The 22,089-nt window shown below is 38.8% G+C and overlaps 1 protein-coding gene across 4 annotated transcripts in view; it reads left to right on the forward strand.

Moving 5' to 3' along the window:
* Nucleotides 1-22,089, forward strand: part of ETV1 (ETS variant transcription factor 1) — a 67,158-nt gene that overhangs the window by 17,179 nt on the left and 27,890 nt on the right. For all 4 annotated transcript variants that reach the window (XM_056336909.1, XM_056336911.1, XM_056336910.1 and 1 more), the window contains 2 exons: nucleotides 17,015-17,144; nucleotides 18,681-18,869. In XM_056336909.1, the coding sequence (XP_056192884.1) occupies nucleotides 17,015-17,144; nucleotides 18,681-18,869 (319 nt within the window). The remainder of the gene's footprint in view (nucleotides 1-17,014; nucleotides 17,145-18,680; nucleotides 18,870-22,089) is intronic.

Genomic DNA, 22,089 nt, shown 5'->3' on the forward strand with positions numbered 1-22,089 from the left:
ACATCTGTTTCTCCAAAAAGGTGGATGTCTCTTTTTTAAAAAAAATCAGCATTCTGTATATGACACTGTTCCCAAATTCTTATCTAATTCCTAAGACCTAGTTAAGCTGTTTTTCTGCCTGTATAAAGTCAGTATTCATGTGTGGAGAAGGGTGACCTGTGTTAACTTCCTCAGATAAGGTTTCCTATTGTTTCAAATCCATTTTCATATACTGAGGAGGAGCCAGATCCTGAACCTGTTGTAATCAGTGGTGAGGCTTTCAGATACTGTAGAACAGCAAGGACTTTCCAGTCTAGGAGTAAAAATGAATAAAGTGTTCAGCTTGCTTGAAGTCAGTAGCTGTTGAGGTGAAGATTGCTTGCTCCCATTGTTTGGATGGTTTCTATGACAGACACAAGAGGAAGTAGGTAGGATTTGCTGATGTTTAAAGGATGTAGTTGGCAGAGAAAACTCTGTTTTGTCAACAATCCACTGATTTGTAAATCAACCTTGGTACAATTGGTTATAAATGGGGATTACCCTGCACCAAACCAGATTGCCTGGTGTGTTAATAGCATAATTGTGTTTTGTTTTGTTTGAATAATATGTATTTACGTTGCTCTGTTCTTCCAGAGTTTGGGATGCTTTTTTTCCGTTTCTTCTTTTGCCCCAAAATGTACATTACTCCTTTAAAATTAATGATAAACTCTGTCTTTTTGCTCTTTATTTCTTACTGAGTTTCTGCTAATGAGGATTTGTGTTGTGCTTCACCTTCTTGATCGGTTTCCTTCCTTGTCTTTCATTTTGTTCCTGTATTGTTTCCCTGACCATCAGAGCCTTAACACTGCCGAGGGGTAAATGTTAGTGTTAGACCACAGCTGTTGACAGTAAATGGGAAGGGCTGGCTGTAAAATCTGTGTTCCTCCATGTCTGATTCAACTTTAAGATAGGAAAAACACTTTTTTAGTAGTGATTTTGTCACTCATCTTTCACAGCCTTTATTCTTTCACTTACCTCTGGATTTTTTCCTCCAGGGTTAGCAAAGGAGCTCTTTCAACGTAGATTCCAGGAGCCTTAAATTATTCAGGGATGTGCTTTTTAGATGCTCTGGCTTGCAATCTTTAAAAGCCTGTTAAAGAGAGATTCTTTACATAGGCTTCAGGTAGCTGTATTCTTCTGTCATTTTAACTAATGGCTTAGGATATTCCAAATGCGGTTTAAATGAGGAAAGGCTTTAATATTTATTTACATGTTCATAGCATCCAAAATCATACTTTTTTTTTTTTTTTCACGATCAGGTGAAGAATGCTTGGTTTGTTTTATTTTTGTTCTCTTTACTTTTGTGGCTTAAATTCCAAAAGGGAATTTCAGAACTAGAAGAGCATTTCCTGTTTGTTTTAGTATAGCAAAAGATGGTGAGCAATTGGTAGAGGTTAATTTTCACTTATTTTGACATATTTTGGAGAAAAAACCCCACATGATTAAAACAGTAGAAAACACCAGAATGATATAAGTTCTGATGGGCCTGCTGAAGTCAAAGGGAGATCTGTTTACTGGGTTTGTTTTTGTTTATGATGCAGAATGTTTTAATTTTGCAGCTTCTAGAAAAAAATTTAGTGGACTGAAAAAAATGACATTTTTTTAACGTGGTGATTCACTACGTAGGCAGCTGGTAGTCATGTCTTGGTAGTGCACAATGTCCTAGAAATTGCAGTTGGTAGTGTTTTGGTTTTCTCTGTACGGCAAGTTGCACACACTAGTGTGTTTTCAGGTTTGGGGTTTTTTTTCTACAAATTTCCTTTTTATTTCTTTTTTTTTTTAAAGAGCCTATGTGGCTGGTCTCAAATGTAGCTCTGCAAGTGTGGTACTGTAGCAGGCAGTCTGATAAATATCCTACAAGGTGGTGCTAGTTATTCTTGGTGCTTAGCTATTCCCTAGTAGGGCTTTCTACTGCAGCTGTGTTTTGGTTTTTGCCACTTGTCTTGAAACTACTTCCTTTCATAGGTCAGACACTGTCAAATACAGAGACATTTACTTATTTATTTTAGTGCATGCCCGACTGTGACGGATTCTTTCTAAAGGGCTGCAGGAGTCAGGGCTCTGTGGTTTGTTCTGCCCTTAGCTTTGCATGACCTTGGGCATGTTGCTTAACATCTTTGTTTCTCGGTTTGAAGTAGGTACAGAAATGCATGTATCATGCTGCTGTGAGATATACAGCTTTCTTAATGATCACTTACCTAGAGATCTCAAAAGCATTTTACAAAGAGTGTCCAATGCAATTGCTGTTGTAAGAGCTGGAGAGGTCAGACTGAGGAGTCCATGCAGACCACCTTATCTCCCTTCATAGTTGCCTTAGATAGCCTTGCTTCTTTCATTGTGTCCCTGGGCACTTGTTTCCTTTGTTTAAAGCAGGACTGAAACTGTTACCAGCTGTTAACTTTCTTTTTCTTTTTTTTTTTTTTTTTTTGTTTTGTTTTGTTTTGTTGTGGGGTTTGGTTTTTTTTTGGTTAAATTCTTGTTCAAAAGAAATTAGGAACTGGTGTTTTTCAGAGAACCTTGTGGGCTCATTTTGTGGTTCATCACTGGGCATCAGCCTGTGCTAATACAGATTTTATTTTTTTTTCTTCTTCTTCTAGAGGATTTTTGGAAATATTTAAAACTGCCATAATCGTGACCTTTTCCATAATTGCAAGATTTAATTCTTGGAAAAGTTTTACCAAGAGGCAGACTGTTGACCATAATGCCTTTAATTTGTGATCTTAACAGTAGAGAATTTGTGGGTTTGCTTTGATTTTAATAGGCAATTTCTGTTTATTTGCTTTTCTGCTTGTGTTGTCATGCTGAATTTTCCAGCTTTGAAATGGTGAAGACTTTAGGCTCTCCTAGATTCTAGTAGTGGTAGTGGCACACAGGTTGTGTAAATACTAATGGCAACAATAGCACTGTGAATTGAATTACAAGACCCCATCAAATACACAGGTTTTGATTTTAAAAACTTTTTAAGTGGAAGCTATTCCTTTCAGAGTGCCCTGTATGCCATGTGAACGTTATTACTAACGAAAAAGTACAACTGGGCATCCCAGCAGAGATGGCAGCCACATTATGCAGATTTTAACTGCACAGGGCCACTGTGAACCTGATGGTCACCAGCTCTATGGGGCATGGAGGAGCAACAGCACCTGGACAGGGCTCTTCTTGTGGGGTGCTGCCCCCCTGGCTGCCCCCTGGCCCTCCATTGGCATGTCCCTGCTCAGCCAAACTGACTTGATTTCCTTTCCTCAGAGCCTCATCCTAGTTTGCTGTTTTATTGCAGATTAAAGGCTTGGGTTGCATGTGGACGTTATCAGCTAATGAATAAACTTCAGTCATCCTGTCCTGTGATAAATCTGCCTCCTAGATCAAAGATGAAGCATGTAGACCTTTTTTCTTTCAAATGGTAATTTCTTAAGGCTGTCAGATCACTTCCTAAAGTCTGTTTACATAAAAACAAAAACATTAAACATATTTTATTCAAAATGTTGAATTTTTGGTTTTGAAAAAACCTTCTATTTCCTCTCCGAGGAAGCCTCCCCTCCTCCCGTCCCCATAAGGACTCTGTGAAGATCCCATCTGTGGAAATACAAGCAAGCCTCACATTGTGACTTGTAGTCATGGCAGTATTTTCTTAACACTACAGTTATTTCTGTTTTAAAACAGATAGTTGTTTAGTTAATTTCATCAGGAGTATGTATATGTATTAGAGCATCTGTTCAGTTCCAGTTGTATTAAAGTATGCAAAATTTGTTTCAACTGTATTTTTGCACAGAAACCAAACAAGGCAGATTGAAGGGTCTTTGTGATTCTGTTTTGATACAAAACTGTTATTCTCCCTAAACTGCTTTCCATGCAGTGTTTTTGCAAAATGTGTTTTGTATTCCAAGAGCAGCCTAAATAATGATTTGAAAATCCATGAGCTCTGAGATGGTGTAAAATAAGGAGGCAGTCTGCAAGCTGAGTCCATCTACTTCTCTTTATTTCATATTTGATATGTTTAAGTAAAATGTTTTTACGATCTGTATAATTTCTGTGTCTTTTTTCTTCTGGTTGCTGCCTCAGCAACTGAAGACAGAAGTCAGAGTCTCCCACAGACTGCCATGAAGTTTTCAAAGGGTACAGCAGGAAGAAGAGGGAGGAGAGAGTGATAGTCCTCAAAATATCAGTTAAACATTGGAGAGTCTGTGACATGTTCATGTCATGTAGGACTGGTATAGCTAGCCCGCTGTAAGCATACAGGAAAAATAGCCTTTTGTTTTTTCAGGTTCTGTGTCCTTTTGTTTTGGTCTTATGCATTTCAGTACTGAGAAGTAATTATGGTGGAGCCATTTATAAGCAGAGAAATATGCGGAAATGATTTTTTTTTTTTTTTTTGAGTTTTAGAAGTCATCAAGTGTTTCTCCTAGGAATGATCTAAACCTAGTCTAAACTGGCAAATGGAAAACTGATTACTTTTTCAAGATGTGCTCTAGTTTTTTCCCTGAGAAGGATTCTTTTCTTTTCCTTTCACTTACTCTTCATGGTCTCCTTGTCTGCAATACATTAGTCTTACCCGTTCCTGGATTATAGTTTGACCTTGGTGAGGTGAATAGGGAAGTGAACTGTCTTGGTAAAGGATAACTTTATTCTTTCCTATCTATTTGTTCTGTAAGCTGAGGATTATGCATGTTAGAAAAGAGTGAATCATTAGCAGCTTTATTTCTGGCTGTCTTTTTTCCCGTGGCTGTTTATGAACTTATTCAGCAAATGTGGTTGCCAGTAAGTTAATGTAGTGAAATATTTTTTAGCAGTGACATTTACTGCCAAGTCCTGCAGTCACTGAATAGGAAGGTTACTGACTGGCCAGGTTTTTGTCTTTAAATTTATATATTATGAGTCGTCATCAAGGGCATTTGAAAAATTACATGTGCAAAAACAATTCCCAGTCTTGCTAATTTGATCCTCTTTGCTCAAATATTGTTTCCGTTCTGCTTCTAATGTATACCTAACAAAAATACTTAATTATTTTTTTTAATTCTCTGTCTTCATGCTGAAACTGAGTGCAGTGTTTCCTTATTAACCCATCTGTAAATAAAATCGCACATGACCAAAGCACTAACATAAATGGAGACAAAAGAGACTTTGAAAAGTGTCAGTATTCAGTGAAGACCGAAAGTTTAAAGCATTTGGGATTAGAATCTGGGAGCTGGATTTGTACAAGTGTATGTGTATATGCAAAGTGTATACTCTGTGTATACATATTCTTTGTGTATATGTATGTATATATATGCATGCACACATGTAAGAAATATACATGCCATGTAATCATCGGTATTACTGATTGCATGCATGTGTGAAATAGTCATACAACTTCAGGAGCAATTGGCTTCAGAAAAAATGTGCAGTGTGCATATTGGTAATGTATATTCAGTTGCAAGTCTCATATACAGTTAAGAATGCTTTAAGTAGCGGCAGAAGCCTTAAATATCTGTGCTGAGAACCATGAGCCTGTTTGCAGGTGGTCAAAATTCCGCCAGCTTCAGAAAGCACTTTGCTGTGAGTCTTTGAATATTGGGCTACTTATTTAAGCCCTGACTTTGTTCCTAGAGGTAACCACTTCTGACAATGGCTTCTTTGTTTCCCTGTTGAATCAGTGATAAAACTTGTGAGCTGAATTTTATTGTCGACTTAGTGCAATGGCCAGCACCTTTTCCAGTGGAGACCGCAGTTTTTTGCAGTGGTTTTTAGTAGTGGACTAAAGATTTAGATTTCAGCCTTGCTCTTATGAATTATAAATTAGATCTGTTAGAGTTGCCTTACTGGTGGGCATTTGTGAAAACTTAACATTGAAGCATGAAGGACACATGTATTTAGAGTAGTGACAGTCTCGTTCTTCTGAAGGAGTGTACGAAAAGTAAACAAAAAACTAGAGAACGAAAGTAAACAAAAATCCCATTAGCTACCCTGAGTTAGTGTATACTTGTTCTATGAATGTATACACATTTTTATTGTTAAAGGCAAAATCAAATTAAAAATCATCTTCTCAAAATGCAATTTTGTTTCTTTTAGTGCTTATTATTGAGAGTTGCTAAAATAAAAAAAATTATAAATATTTTTAAATTAGTTGTTTAATTTATGCTAGAGAGTGCTCACTGTAGTCCGTTTCATTATTCATTGACTTCTCTTGCTTTTGCATATTCCTAAGTAGCTAACTGACAGGCATGATTATCCTTAAGAGTAATCTTTTATTATGATGATACTCCTGTTTTTACAAGGAAGCAAACTGACACACTGCTTATGAAACTCAGAAGGTAGGATCCTAAGACTATTTCAAACTAGAATCAGCCTTCCGACACCAGTTGTTTAGGTTATGAACAACAAATGGCAGAACCAGAGATTAAATCCAGTTTCTTTCACATTTTGTCCAGCTGCAAGTACAAGATCAGCAGCCTTCCCATCTATAGCTGGCTGTTGGCTCTTAGCACGGATACAGCAGAAAAGAACAAAAAATAATAACTAGATTGATATAACTTGAAACTTCCATAAGAGAGGAAATGAGGCAGAGTAAGTTCCTGTTTGTTTTCTGCTGTGGGCATGCTTTCCTAGATACCAAGTTGTTGATACCTTTGAAACAATAAATACAAAAAATATGAACTAGTTTATCTTAAAGCTTATTGTTACTTCTGGCAAAAATTCTTGTTGCAGCCTCCAAAGTTTTCTTCATAATTCTGTTTCTACCAAACCTATTAAAATCCAGACGTAAACTGTCAAACTGCAGATTTACATGAAGTGGAAAGTGTATGTGTGTGGAAAACGCTGGGATATTATCTCACTTGGATATTTTAGTAATGGAAGTTATGTAGTGCTTAGCCATTACCTCTTACAATTTAAATTAAATTTTGGAAATTGCTGCAAATGGAAATCCTGTCCTCAGAAAAGCACACAGATCCTGATTTAGTGGCCAGCTCTTCTCCTTGCGTTTAACTTTATTGGTAATTCCCAGGTAGGAATACAATTTAGGTTTTCTCCCAGGCTTGGTTGTACATTAAAGCCTTTCTCTTTAGCAGGATCTCTAAAGGTGGATCTCCTCTCCGTGCACTCTCCGCCTGGGAGCCTTTGGAGCCACATATATTACAAGTAACTGTAGGAACAAGTGCCCTGACCTCCTCCCAGGATTTTAACACTGAAAGCTAATGCAGATGAACAGCAACCCTGTTTCTCTGTGGGGTCTTGGAGGTTGCAGATCCAGCATAGAGGGGTTAAAAATTCTTCAAGATTTCTTTTTTCTCCTACAGTCATCTTATGCTATTCACAGGTTTTAGATCAATTGCTACAGAATCCAGCTGGCTTAATTTTTATTAGGTTACTGCTTCCTCCTCCAGAGAGCACTAAGCTGCTGTTTATTTTGGGGGCAGGGGGAGAGGGAGAGCTCTTCCTCCTGCCTCACCTACTCCTCAGACATCAAAGCAAGCCAGTTTGCTCCTCCTAACTTAATCCTCCCTTTCTCCCTCCCGCCAGTGTTCTGCAAATTTCCTTGTATTCTTTTCAGAGTTCCCGGTGCCCGTGGTATTTGTCAGCAGGTTAACTCCTGCCCTGGAGGGACTTGCTCCCTCTGCCTGGAGGCAGAGCTCCCCTGGCAGCCCTTTCCCCTCCACTGCCTGCAAGTACGAGTCTCCTACAGCCAGACAGGTAACTGTCTGGAAAGGAGAGAGAGCACTGTATGAAGGGGACGTAAGTCACAATAAAACAGTGGCCGTGACAGCATTTCTGTGAGATTGCTGCTTTCGCAGGCTAAGAAACCATGTCAGTAACTGCAGCTCCCACTGCATGAAAATATCTTCTAGACAAAAACTGGAAGCTGGAATCTTTTGGGGGTGGAGGAGAAGAGGGGTCAGCTAACCAAAATCACTTCGAACCATTCCTTTGCTTGGGGGTAGAAGAGTAGAGAAAGTCTTAGAATACTGTGTGGCAGTTCAGCTGCCCTAATACAGTGTCAGTTTAGGCCAAAGGACCTATAGTATCCTAACAAGGTGTTTACTAGTAGCCTCTTGAAAAGTTTGCTTGGAATTGCTCATTTTGGGGTTTAGGGAGTAGGTTAACTGTTACTGATAATTACTGAAAGCTTCCCCTGTGCCCCTGCTTCTCTAGCTAGGTGGCTTACCCTTCTGGGTGGGCTTTTTAGGTTTTACTATACTGAACATACTCACAGACTTCACATTTCAACCGACACGTTCCTTTTAAATGAGAAGCCAAGTGGCTACAAATATCTGAATTATCTCAGTGGTGCTTTCAGCATTTCCAGCATCAGAAAGCTGCAGGTGTACCTACCCTCAGTAACTAATGAATATTTCAGAAATTGCAACTGCACAGACAAGCAAATAAGGGATGTCTTGCACTAAAAATAGGGATTTATAGCACTGAACCAATTATTAAGCTGTATGGGTGCAACCTCTAATATTGTGCCCTGTCTTCCACACTGGCTGAGAACCCCTCCATTGCTTAGGAAGGCTGCATCTGTCATGGCAGGGGGGGTCTTGAATTAGCTGCCCAGAAATAGCTAAACTGGCAAAACTTTTTAGTATCTTAACACCCAAGCTTTAGAAAAGCACGTTTCAGTTAAAGAATAACGTTTATTTCCATTTGTGAAGAAGCATCTAGAACAATTTCTTTGCTGAATAGGGGCAGAAGTATCATGTTTAGAAGGCAGAATAAGCTGTGCTGTGCAGAAGTGGCGTGTGTCTGCTTTGTAATGACGATTTTGTTGGTCTGGGTTTTTTTCTTCCTTTTTTGTCTTCCATGTACAAACGCCCTCATATAAACCCGCTTTATGGATAGTGGTGCAGCTTTGATGTGCTGTAGGTACAGTGAACCTGTCTCTGTTCTCTGCTTCAGCCTTTTTTTGGGCCTCACCTGTTACCATCGAAGGCTTTATGTTGATCTCAGATCATAGTAAAAATGGAGGGGAAATTATGGTGGATACTTAGAATTAACATACTCTAGAGATGAACAGTTGATTCAATTAATTTAAAACTGGTTTTAATCCATACTTGGTTTTTGTCTTTTAGTCATTAATCTGTAATGCTTTTTGCTTTAAAAAGAAAAGGAAAGGAAAAACCTCTCTTACTCCAAAGCAAAAGAAAGTTATTTTAACAATTCTTGTTAAAATGGACGCATTACTGCAGATTTTGAGGTCCAGAATTTCCCAATATCACTTGTAGGAAAATGCTGTTATTTTCCATCTTGAAGCTCTGTAGTGGTAAACAGGAATAAATTCAGTTCTCAGTGCAGTTCATCTTCACCTGCTTGCTACTTTTTCCTAATTCAAATTCAGAATCAATATTTTTTTTCTTCTTATACCATATTATCTGAGAACAGTCCATGCAGACTTTAAGGACAAAATCCCACAATTTTGGGCTGTCTTTTATTGTTCACCCCTCCCATCTCTCCCCACCCCCTGAGGATTTAAAGACTATACTATTATGTAGCATTCGTGCATGCAGTATTCAAGTAGATGGTTAATTGACATGCACGGTATCGTATACTTTAGACTGGAAAAGAAAATAAGCAATTTGCTTCATTTTGCAGAGTGAGTTCTAACTGTTATTAAAGTGCATTTGTAGTTGCGTATTTTCCAGTAAAGGTGACAGATTACTTCAAAGCTGGTATTTTCTTTTTGTTAAATAAGGTTCTCAAATAGATCCATCTTGCCCACATATTCTATTCTTGCCAGTTGGCTTTGAAAGCTGGTGCTTGGGCTCATCTTTCAGAACTAGCTTCCAAAAAATGAGGTCCCATGCTGTTTCTATCTATTGAGCTGGTAGGGGCTGGAAGGATCTGATCTGAAGCCAAGGCAAAGACTGAATTGATAGAATCATATCTAATGGGTTTGCCAAGTACTGCCCAGTCATGAACTTCCACTTTCTGGGAAAGAGCACTGAGGCGAGGGGTGGTAAGAGCATTTGCAGTGATACCAGCTATCCTCAGATTTCCTTCCCTGGGCGTAGTCAGGCCACCACATGAAAGAACTAGCCTCTTGTTGTTGGTGAATGCATTTTTGCACATTTATGTCTTGTTCCTTCCTTCTGCATACTGCTTCCTCATTTTCTCCCCAGTTACATACATGCATCTGAAGAGGAAAAGGCTTACTGCCCTTTATTATGGTATTGCATGTATTTTGACCATACATAATGTATCATTGCAGAGGCGTGATTGCACATGTGGTATGCTTACTGCCATGTGACTCTGTGTGCACACACAAATACCCATGCAGACTCTGTTTTAGATGAATTGTTACCACTTAGTGGGACTAGATGGAGGCCAGTTGTCTTTAGGGCCGAATTCTGCATCTTAAGCAAGTTCTATTTTTCTATATACAAATATACAACCATACACTGGAGGGTAAGAACAAGATCATGCATGTCTTTGAAAAACTACTTGACATGATCAGTGTCTGCAGTGTCAGTGTGTGCCCTCTGCCCCACCCCCACCCCCCCCTTCTAGCAGCTTTTTTTGTGAGGTAGTGAAAGCTCAATTCTCTTGTCTATGTTCAGTTTTTATATAAACTGCCAAGATAGTCTCTGAAGCCAGAGTGATGATACACATCTGTGTGTCAGATATCCAATTTGTCACCAGCTTCTTCCAGTATCTGGCAGAGAGCAGGACCTAGATGAAATCCAGTTGACTGGAGCTCAGCTAAGATCTGATAGAGGTGACTTTGATAGATCAAGTGGTCAAAGAATTTGGTGGAGCCTGTGTAGATGTAATCTGTACAGCCACTTCTAAATCAGTCCCCAGTCTTCAAGTCTTGCTCATCTATGCAGCTGTTGCAGTGGTCAGAAACAAAGGGGTGGTTTTTTGCCATTGTCTAGGCAAAAGATTGCTTAGGGTGAAAACAATTGCAGATCTTGCCTCAGTCATCCATCTGCCTTCAGCTGTTGCAGTGGTCTGTGTGTGTAGGCTTTAGTTCAAAAACATTGGGAACAATTTAGCTGGAAAGACCTGGGTGCCAGCCTTTACTGTCTTTCCATCCTCCTACCTCTCCTCATCTGCCATCTCTCCAATGTGGTGGTTTTATTTCAGTTTTTGGTTCTATACTAGGCTGCGTACAGCATTCAGCTGCAGCAGCAGTAACCTCCAGAGTATGAAGGAATGGTCAGCTGGCTCTAGTACCTGCTTCAGCTAATTCCTCCTGTGCATCCCAAAGATTACTGGTAAAATTTCTCATCTTAATGTATAGTGGAGTGAAATGGAAAGAGTATGCTACTTTGGCATCCCATTGTCTTTAATCAGATGCCTGTTAAATGGTTGTTGAAATTCAGAGTGCAGCTGTCTACAAAGGTCTGTAGCTCAAATCATAATGATCTAGAAATAATCAATAAATAGCCTCCAGAATGCAGAAGGCTATTGTTCTAGGAGTTAAATATGCATTTTTTGAAATCTTATCAGAAAATATGTAGAAAGCCTGGCAGTCTCACCTGCAAGGTCATATAGAAAGTAATTAGTTTCGTAGCTCATTTCATCAGATACCCAAATACCTGTTACTGAATATATGGTTCAAAAGGTAAGTAACTGTTGCAGAAACAGAGTGGTTTGGGCCTCGTGTGAACCTACAATGCTGTGTTTGGATTTGTTTAAAATGTCTACTGATAAAAGCACCTAGGTCATTACTATCACCTCAGAAGTAACCAGCACTTTACCATCCTTGATGAACTGTTCAATAAACTGTTGGTTTTCGAAAGTAGATATTTTTTTTAATTATTTATTAAAATGCCTACCTGTTGTACTTACAGCATAAATAATTCGTTTGAATCATCAGGTGAGTGCTGTTAAGTTATAGTGAGCGAGGAAAATTGCAAAAACACGAATTAGGGTCCCTTTCCTTAAGTGTATTTCAGTTTGCATTTTGATAGCAGTTTAGAAATGTTATCGCCTGTTTTGTCACAGACATAATTCACATCTTTCTTCAGGCACTGTAAACAAGAGAAATGGTTTAATGGCTCCATAAAAGGCACTCTGCGCTGATAGCTGAGATTAGACCCTTTAGTAATGGATTTTTGTGTGTTGGGGGAAGGGGAGGGCTTGGCAGAGGTAAATGTACTGGAAAAGAATCTTGGAGAGACTCTGATATATCTGAAGTGCCTGGTGCATTTCTGTGTGTATTGGGAGATAGATTTAAAGTGTGACAGTGCTTTATCAGTACAGGGACCGCCTTTTCTTGCTTTTGACACAAAGTACTAACTTGGGTCACTTCAATCAGTTTAGCACCTGGAGTTGTGGCAGTAACTTAAATATTTTTACATCCTCTGTCTTTTCATCTTGCTGTTAAGAAAATCAAGTCCCCTCTATTCAAATGTGTTCAAGAAATCTCTCTAAACTTACATTGCATGTTGACAGTGTTGCTTCATTCAGTCATAAAAATGGATGAGTTTATTTACGAAATCAGGTTTAGAGGGTGATTTGAGAGCATAAATGTGAAAAGCGGTTTAGAAAACATGCAGCAGAAATTTTTAGGGCAGGACATACTGTGACTCCTCAGTTACTTCCTTTTCTCTGCACTTAATATACAAATGTAGTATTAATTAGGAGACATTGGAATTCAGTGGCACAAGCAAGGTTGCTGCTGTCAGTTGATTTTCTACTATATAGTAAATGCTCTTGCCCTACAAGTGTTGACAAAAAGACATCTTTGTCTCTTTGGTCAGTGGAGTCTAGTTTGCCTGTTGTTAGCCAGTGTCATTGAATTACAAGCAATATTTCATGCCTTTAAAAAAATATGTTTAAACCAGTTCTTCTTCATAAAATAAAATCGGATTTTATTTTGTGTTCTGGGCAGGAATCTGAAGTTTGGAAATTATAAAATAACTTTTTGCTCAAAGGAAAAATTATTTGCAATTTCATGTATAATATTGCTTATTTCTTCTTCATCTTGAATAATCATCTCCTGAATTGAAAAATACTATAAACCATTGCTTTTATACTTGATGCAGTGCATTTCTGGCGTTTCTCAAAAGAAGTGATTCGGTTCTAGCTGTACAGAGGTGGTACATTTCCTGATTCTCAGGCTAGAAAGTATACAAATCGGTCTCCTCTGAGACAGATTCCTCCTTTAATTTCAGAGTTCTTAATAAAATTGTTCTTTGTTTGAGTCTTAAACTGGGTGTTATTAGAAACAAAATTTGGGGATTAGGCTGTTGACAGATAGCAAAGAAGAGCAGCACTTCAAAACGAGGGGTAGTAGGTTTCAGCCTTTGCAAGTTCTGTGTGAATTTACTTCATGGTGAAATTATTTTATATAAAATCTAGGTCTGTACAACAGCACATTATATATAACACGCAAGCTTTCTCTTTCTGCAAATATAGATCTATTTATGCACAGAGAATATGCATACAGTAACGTATTATACCTTAATCAGTTTGCTGCAGATGGTAGCAGTCCTGCTTGCCTTCTATCTGCATGTGGGGCTGCAGAGGATCTCCGGGCAGGGTCTGTGGATTGAGTCCGTTCTGATACCGATAAGCCTGACTTTCCCCAGTAGCTGAGATGAGGTGTTGAAGCCATCCATCTAAATACACCTTGTAAGATTGTTTGCCTTTCAAGTCGGGAGGTAGTTATCTGTAAGTAATCACTCGGGATGAAATCTTGGCCCTTGGTCACTTCTTAATAAGATCGTTATTAAGGCAGAGTGCCCGTTAACTTTAATAGGGTTGAGACTGTTCAGGGGTTAAGTAAAATGAATTTGCCGTCAGGAAGAAAGAAGTGGTGAAGAGCTGGTTGTTTGAAATGTCATTTTGTTAATTTGGATGTGTTGGTAGCTTGGTATGCTGCACTAAAATTAGATTGTATAAATAAGCAATGTTGCTCTCCTCAAAAGAAAGTGGATTGAAAACATAATACAAAATCCAGCTTAACAAAATGGTGTATGTTTAATATCTGTTTTAATAGGTGCACTATAGAGTGAGTGTCACACTAAAATGCAGGGCGATGGGTAGAGGGTTTCAGTGATGATACGAGAACTGCTTTGAATATTTGAAATTTTGTTGTTGGAGTAAGTCTGTCATCTTCAGCCACACTTAAAGATGTGGTTTGAAAGGTCAAGTAACCTTCAAGAAAGCCCCCCCCAAATCCAAATGCAGTAAGTATTTTTGTCAGGGTTTTTTTTTGTTTGTTTGTTTTCTGTTTATTTTTTTTCTTCTGCCTCTAGAAGTGTACACTTAAGGAGTTACAGATAAAGCTTAGCATGGTGACTGTGTCAGGGGACTGCCTGAGGAAGGCTTTAAATTTTACAGCTACATTATCTTTCTGGCCGTAGTTAAGATAAAGATCTAATATAAAATCACTTTGGACTGTAATGCTTTCCCTAAATGAAATGAAGGTGTTAACCTACTTGATTTGATACACTTTACCCTGCTTATAAAGCTGGAAGGAAGGTGAGGTAAACTTTAATTAAAACTGTAGCACAGATGCCTTCTAGCACTCTGCCCTGTACCTTGCTAGGACTGTACAGTAAGCAAAATAAAACGTACCTCGCAGCCGAGGCAGCAGGCTGGAGCCGTGTTCAGTGAAAGTAATTTAATTAGTGTTGATCATGACTCCAGATGATGGTGATTTGATAAGGAATAATTTAGTACTTAACAGCCTTTTACATGCACCAACTCCATGTGGGAAGGTAAAGCAAATTGCACAAAATGAATGTGCTGCTTTCACTTGTGCCTGTGCCAGTGAGCTGGAAAACTGCCTGTTAGCAGACGTTCAGGCTCTCAGCGCTGTGATGAAATACCCAGCCAGTTCTCCGCACAGGGCTGTGGTGTGGGAGTCTCTGTACTCCCGTTATTTAAAAATAAATAAGGGAAGTAATTTTTCATAACGGATTAACTCCAAGGAAGTAGCAAAGTTAAAATTAAAAAAAAAATATTAAAAAATAGAGCAGCATGGGGCCTTTGTGCGAGTATATGATACTGGCTTTAAAAAAGAATCTTGTTGCAGTTGTGTTTTAATTCTCCGATTCAAGTCAGAGCGATTGTCTACCTTTCCGTCGGAGCCTCCATCCTGTAGTTGTGGGGCCCATCGTACACATGGAATGTGCGCTGTGCGTTACCTGACCAGGACATGCAAGGAGAGTCAGCAGCAGAAGTTCACTAGCAGAACCTGAAACAAACTACTGGATGACAGCCTGCTTAGCAGTTATGGTGGAAAGCTGACTGGGCTGCATTTTGACGTGTTATTGAATTTGAGAATCTTTATTCAGGAAGTCTGTATGGTCTCTTACATTAGTGCAAGTCCAGGCAGTTTTATTTAGAAAGTGTTCTTTCCGTGTTGTGATGTTCACCAGTTTTCATCTCTGTTTCTTAAGTTACTGTGCTGTGCGTATGTATTTGTGTACCTGTTTTACTGTCTGCTTTTCCTTTATAATCTTTCTAGATGATTGACTGTTACCCATCAAATATAATAGCTGGATAGTCGTTTTAGAGACAATTCTTCCAAGTTTTGTGAAAGTATGTGGCAAAATAATACAGTGCTCTCTTGCAAATGTCTTGGGTGAAAGGCAGTAGTAGAAGTTGTCATGTAATAGGGTACTAGAGGATCCATTTGTGAGAGTCCTCTGAGCATTGCCCAACTGTGAGAAAACCTGTGGTGAGAATCTGAAATCCAGATCTTACTCGCAGATACTTAAAAATCAGTTTATTAGTTCTGATGCTTACTTCTTAGACAGCGTTTCATTTACCTCCCCCTCCCCATCGGACACATGCATGTATATGCCAGGTGCATTAGTATCAGAAAATATATAATGTGTAACAAATTGTCTTTCCTAAGTTCAGGTGCAAAGGGAGGGGCAAGATGCTACTTGATTGAATATAATAATGGCCTGATTTTGTGCTGAGGATCTCTACCAGGGACTGATACACATATGTAGATTTCCACAGAGGCACAAGTGTCTGTGTCAGGCTGGAGCGTGATGTTCAAACCACAGTCTTTTGGTGACAACATAAAAAATTGGTGATAAAATTGATCTGTGAACTCTAGGCTTCTCAAGAGTTCAAAAATGTATTTACAACCGCATTTTATTTAAAACTTGATGGGTATGTTTTCAAGCTGTTACATACCTGTCTTTTAGTCCTTTGTCCTACTAGCTGCTTTAGATTTGTGTGTGTCTGTTGAACTTTGAATTTTTGTCTGCTTTAATTTTGGTAAAGGTTGCGTATGAAATAAGAAAAGTTGGCTGGCTTAAACTAATATGCTGGTTAACCTTGACTTTACCTTGGGCCTTTCTCTTAATCCAGACCAATTTGTGCTTCTAATTAATGCTGCATTTCTGTCATACTCCCTCTGTTCCTTTTACCTTTTAAAAAACGATTAATAACATCTATTATTACAATACATTAATGTCTGTATCACATTTACTATTGAATTTGGTGAGACCAGGATTTTCTTGTGTATTTTTGAGAAAAATTAATGAAGCCATTTCTTGTGTATTATTTTCAGATGTTACTTATAACTAAAGGCACATGTAGTCATCCAGTTTGATAAGTTTCACTGCAAATTTTCATGTGTTCTGTGAGACAAAAGTATTACTGATCATGTATTTGAGGCTGACATAGGAGAAATTTATTTTGGAGTCATTTGTGTGGCACTCTTTGAAGTAAACTACTGTTGCATTTATAGCTAAAAGCTACCTCACTAACATTACTTAGAAACATTTGGTTCCTGGGAAGTATTTTGCCTTTGACAACATTTACAGTAGTTAAGCCAAATATAAGTGGGCTGTTATTTTCCTGTTAATGAGATGGGATCCTGGCCATCATTCTATTAAACAATAAAAGTGCTAATAGCCAATGCGAAGGATCTGTGGTGTCTATTTTTCAATTGACACCTGAATAAATACTTGAAATGTTTATTTCCTATATTGTTTTTAGTATTGCAGTGGTTTAATTAATCATGTGTTTAATTAGCAGTGTCTAGCTTACTTGAGAAAGCTCATTGTTAATATTGTGCTTGGATTTTAATTTTTTTTTTTTTTCTTTCCAGTGGCTTTTCATGGTCTCCCTGTGAAAATCAAGAAGGAGCCCCATAGCCCATGTTCAGAACTTGGCTCCTCTTGCAGTCAAGAGCAACCATTCAAGTTCAGTTATGGGGAAAAGTGCCTGTACAATGTCAGGTAAAGCAATCAGGAGCATGTTTGCAGTTAGAACTGCTGATTTAAATGAGGACTGACTAAAGAGTAATAAAACCGTAATAGAGATCTTACAAAAGTTACCTCTTCAGCAGATAACAGACTGATGAGATAATGCATTTAGCTGATGAACACTGATGGAGTTGTTTACAGTTGTATCAAACACTTACATAACCATTTTAAAGCAGTGTTTTTCATCAAAATGCATATTCTCCATGGGAGATAGCCAGAGTTTAAAAACCCAGGGTGCAGGCATGAAATAGAAGGAAGGAGTGTCTTGCTTGCTGAGAGTTGTATTGAAAGTACTTCCAAAATGCATTGCACACATTAGGAAGGAGAGAGAGATCTGTGTAACAGGCAAGAGATTGGCAGGTCTGAGCAACACATTACGTATTTGACAAGTTTTGCAGATGTTACATGTGTGTATTTGTGGGTGATTAAAATTTAAAATAGTATTTCAGTAGGCTCTGCACCTTTATTACCTATTAAAAATCAAGTTGTCTTCTTTTTTAGGGATCGATAAGAAAAGCTTTATTTATTTCTGGGTAGTGGAGGGGCTTGATACCACTGTGTTCTTTATTGACTCTTTTGGTTTGCACTTACATGTCACTCCTTCCTTTAGTGTCAGCAGTGAAGGATTTCTTATTGACGTTTCAGTCTATTTCAGAATCTTTCATCTAGCTTGTGAGTTTTTATTGTCATTAATGTACTACAAAAACTGTTAGCACTTAAAGCATTTACATTTAACTTTTTGGATAGGAAAAGGGAAAAATTAAAGAGGACTGGCACCTTTGGCAGTCACAGAGGAGTGATTCTGATTTCAAAAATTGAATGCATACATTGATGGATTTGATGGGCACTAGGGGACCTGACAAAAGGAAAGTATGCAAGTTCATGCTTACTATCTGCCTAATGTTTGCGATTTTCCTGTTTAAAAAGAGGGATGATCAAAGTGTGCTCAAGTCCTTTCCTGATTTGGGACACCTTTGAAAATAGCATCTGCGTTATTTGTAGGACCAGTATTTTGGGGGAGGGGAATCTGTCAGGAGAGGCTGCTGACATCCTAGTGTGGGTAGCTAAGCCAACACACCATTGTTTTTCTGGGTCAGATCCCTTCCCTCTAGCCGTATTGTTTTACTGTCTAACTTTGTGGTTTGTGCAAGCTCTAAAAAAGTCTTGACAGGCACTGCCACCTCTTTGTTGCTCTAGTTCCAGGTGTTTCTACTTTTATGTATTTTGTATACCTCCTGTTAAAATGTCATTGTTAAGACTGAATCCTTTAAAAATACATTTCTGTGCTCCAGAGAAGAAAATGCTGTGTTGAACCACTTGCCTTTAACATGATCTTTTTCTGTGCTCTTTGCAATGTAAAGTAGAAAATTCCTCTACCCCAGACTGGTAAATAAGGTAACTATAATAAAAAGCTTATAAATGTGACACAGGTTTACTCTGGATGTATATACCACCTTTTTTTTTCCCCCTCAGATAAAATAACCTGACCTTCTTTCCCCTTACTCATAGTGCCTATGATCAGAAGCCACAAGTGGGAATGAGGCCCTCCAACCCACCGACGCCATCCAGCACTCCTGTGTCACCGCTGCACCATGCCTCCCCAAACTCAGCTCAGACTCCTAAACCTGACCGGGTTTTCCCTACTCATCTCCCTCCATCCCAGTCCATTCAAGACAACAACTTCCCTATGGACCACAGGTAAAACACAAAACACGTGAGAGACACACACGGGTGGTGTTTCAGTTGTGACTGCAAGTCTTTTACGTAGGGTAGCACCAGCTTCCTGCTCACAGCTATTGCCTTTTGGATTGGGGGACCAAGGTGAAAACCAGCAAGGTTCAGAGTGTCAAAAATACGTGTTTTATGAAGGGCTAGCACCTGGCTTGGTGCACTTCAGTAGCAGTTTATATTGGCAGTGACAGAGTTTTAATGACCAGCTGCTTCTGTCTTGTGTGATTACAGGGTGCTAGATAATCTCATCTAGGCTCCCTTTCCCATGAAAGGTTGGACCAGATGGTCTTTCAAGGTCCCTTCCAACCTGGGCTGTTCTAGGATTCTGTGATTCATTTGAGGCTAGTAAGCCCTACAAGTTAAGGAAGTCACTAGCAGGCATGATCTTGGCTATAAATATCTGGCCTCTTGCTAAGCAGTTCACCGAAGAGATAAGTGGCCACGTTATGGCGTTACTGCTTCAGAATATTCTGTGGAAGGGTGGATCATTTTTCCAACCCCTTTTGAAATGTAGCCTTTCAAACAAAGTAAGATGCCAACATAAACTGTGCTTAAATAACATTAGTCTGAGTAAAAGCCACAAGAGCTAGAGACTAGAATTAAAGCTTAAACTGTCCTTAAGTCACCCTGTTTTGTTTTGATACGTTAGAAGTCCCCAGACAACTGACTGTCTTTCTTAGCTCAGTTTTGCAACAGATAACGTTCAGTGGATTTCCCTGATTTTTGAGACCAAACACTTGTTTGTGGAATTCTGTTTATCCTAACCTGTATTGCATGAACCTGGTTTGGTCTGTTGTGTTGTGTGATTGCTGTATTTAAAACTTCAGCTGTATGTAAAGAAAGTTGTGTGTTCAGAAATTCGACTTAGCTTTTAAACATGAGCAAATTAAGAAGTGCCTGAAAAGGAAATCAGTTGTTGGGAGTGTGATTTGCATGCTTCTGCTCTAATAAGGGCTATTATCTCCAGGGATTTGTGCATATCGCTTCTGAAGGGGGGTGCTAGGGTTTGGATTGCTGTTTCGTGTTCTGCTGAGATAGTTTTAAATACCACCCAAGGTTATATACAAGCCCTTCTGGTGGTGAAGAAACGCTGAATCGGCCCCTTCAGCTGCCATAGTCACCATCTTTTCCCCTTCCGTGGGCTGTGGTCTAACCACGCAAGCCCCCAGTGAAGCCAGGCAGTGGTTTCGATTACAGGATGGTGCATAAATTGTGTTTCTGTATATACACCAAAGTGAAGTTGTCAGGAGACTGAGATCTCCAGAAGCTAAATGGCTTCTGTGCAGAAAGCGGTAATACGATTCTTCAGATGAAAAAATGTTTTGTTTTAGAGCAACTTGTAAAGAGAGTACTGAAGCTGTATGTCATCCCGGATTCGAGTGTTTATAGAGATTTGCATACACCTGCCCCCTGCCCCCCCGCCCCCCCCATCTTTGATATTCATGTTCTTTAGGGCATTTTGCACTAATGCTTCCCTTCTGTAATAGGACATCATGTGTTCTAGTGAAGTCCAAAACAGCTGACTCAAGCCAAAAATATCTAAGTTTTCTCCTTTTTTAAGGAAGATACAATTGTAGTGGAAGATATATTTTCCCCATTTTCTTATTTGTTTTGAATCTTCTCACTTCCTGTGGTTTGAAGGAAGTGTGTACGTTGTATTTCTGTGAAATTCAGAGCTTCCTGACTTAAAAGGTGATATGCTACTACAATGAGTGTATGCAATGAGAGAGAAAATGTCGTTTAAACAAATGGCATACAAATGTGAGTTCATGTATAAATCTGTAACTCAAAGCTTATTTCTTTGGAACATGCATTGGTGGCATAAGATGGCATTAGTATCTAGAACATACAGCCCATACATCTTCATACAGGGCATGAATATATGAACGATAAGTGGTCCTAACAAGTACCAACAGGAATCAGATCCACTTGTATAAACAAATGGCTTGATTCCATACAAAGCTTCCAGTACAACAAGTATTATTAACTTCCTTTGAGGCTTTGTGAGTGAGCCTGTTTCTTATTTTAACTTCAAGTTGCAATTTTCTGATTCACTCCTTGACAGTTCTTAATGATAATTTCTGCTTCTTTTTTTGGCTAATGAAAAAAGGAAAAGAGGGAAATGAATGCAGTGCCAGTCAGCCTAACTGTTTCATAATACATTTGAGTTTCTAAGTTTATTTTCTGCAGGTGTAGGTGGAATTGCAAAACCCAGTGTTACAGTGCAGTACTCTTTCTACTGCAAAATCTAATATTTACACCAGCATTACAAAAATTAATTTTATCTCCACTGTTACATTGTAATAGTTTCTATCTCTGTAGCTCCCACAGTATTTGTAATTAAACTATGACAGTAAATATTTGTCAGACCAAGTTCTCAGTATTACGACAGGCATTAGTAGAGATTAAATTGTTTCAGAAACATGTACTACATACGAGTTGATAGTCAAGGATTGTATTGCCTGTGCAGTCAAGCCCTTGCATTCTTCTTCATTCACACAGTTTTCTCCAAGAGATTGTCCGCTTTTGCTTGCAGGAACCAAAGTCAGTTCAGATCTAAAGTACAGGAAGGTGAAGAATGATTAGTTCTTGGGGTGTTTGTTTTTTTATTTATTTTATTTTTAGTGTGACAGTGAGAAATTTGCAGAGAAAGGCACAGGATTTGGTGGGGTTTTTTTAGTGTCTTGTTCATGATGAGTGATAACAGGACTAGTAAGCAGTTTGTTGCAAGAATGTTGCATCTGCTGTGGATTAGTGCAGACAATATTACTACAGTGGTGGTTACCACTACTGTGGTAATCTGCAAGAGATGACAGGAAGACTTCGTGCGCTTCATTAGGGCACGGTGGGAAAATAGCATCCTTGTGTTCTTCTCTATGCTTGCGAACTTGCAGATACCCAAGTAAATGCATTCAGGCCTTTTAGTTCAGGTAGGTATGGTTTATGGAAGAATCAATGAGGATAGATTCTTGAGTAGTGTTGCATGTAAATGAAGTTAATTTAAAACTGAATTCTTGTATTTTATGCCTACTGAAGAGCATTTGAGAGTAGTAAATAGCATCATGGCTTGCATGGATGACTTCTTGCATGTAGAAGTGACCAAGGGAACAGGTTAAGGCAGGAGGAGAATTCCTAAGCATTGTTTCTGTTAGCAAAAATTTGCACCCTGTCCTTTTTCAGGGTGTTT

The sequence above is a fragment of the Falco biarmicus genome, chromosome 4 (genome assembly GCF_023638135.1).
Source record: "Falco biarmicus isolate bFalBia1 chromosome 4, bFalBia1.pri, whole genome shotgun sequence".
Lineage (NCBI taxonomy): Eukaryota > Metazoa > Chordata > Aves > Falconiformes > Falconidae > Falco > Falco biarmicus.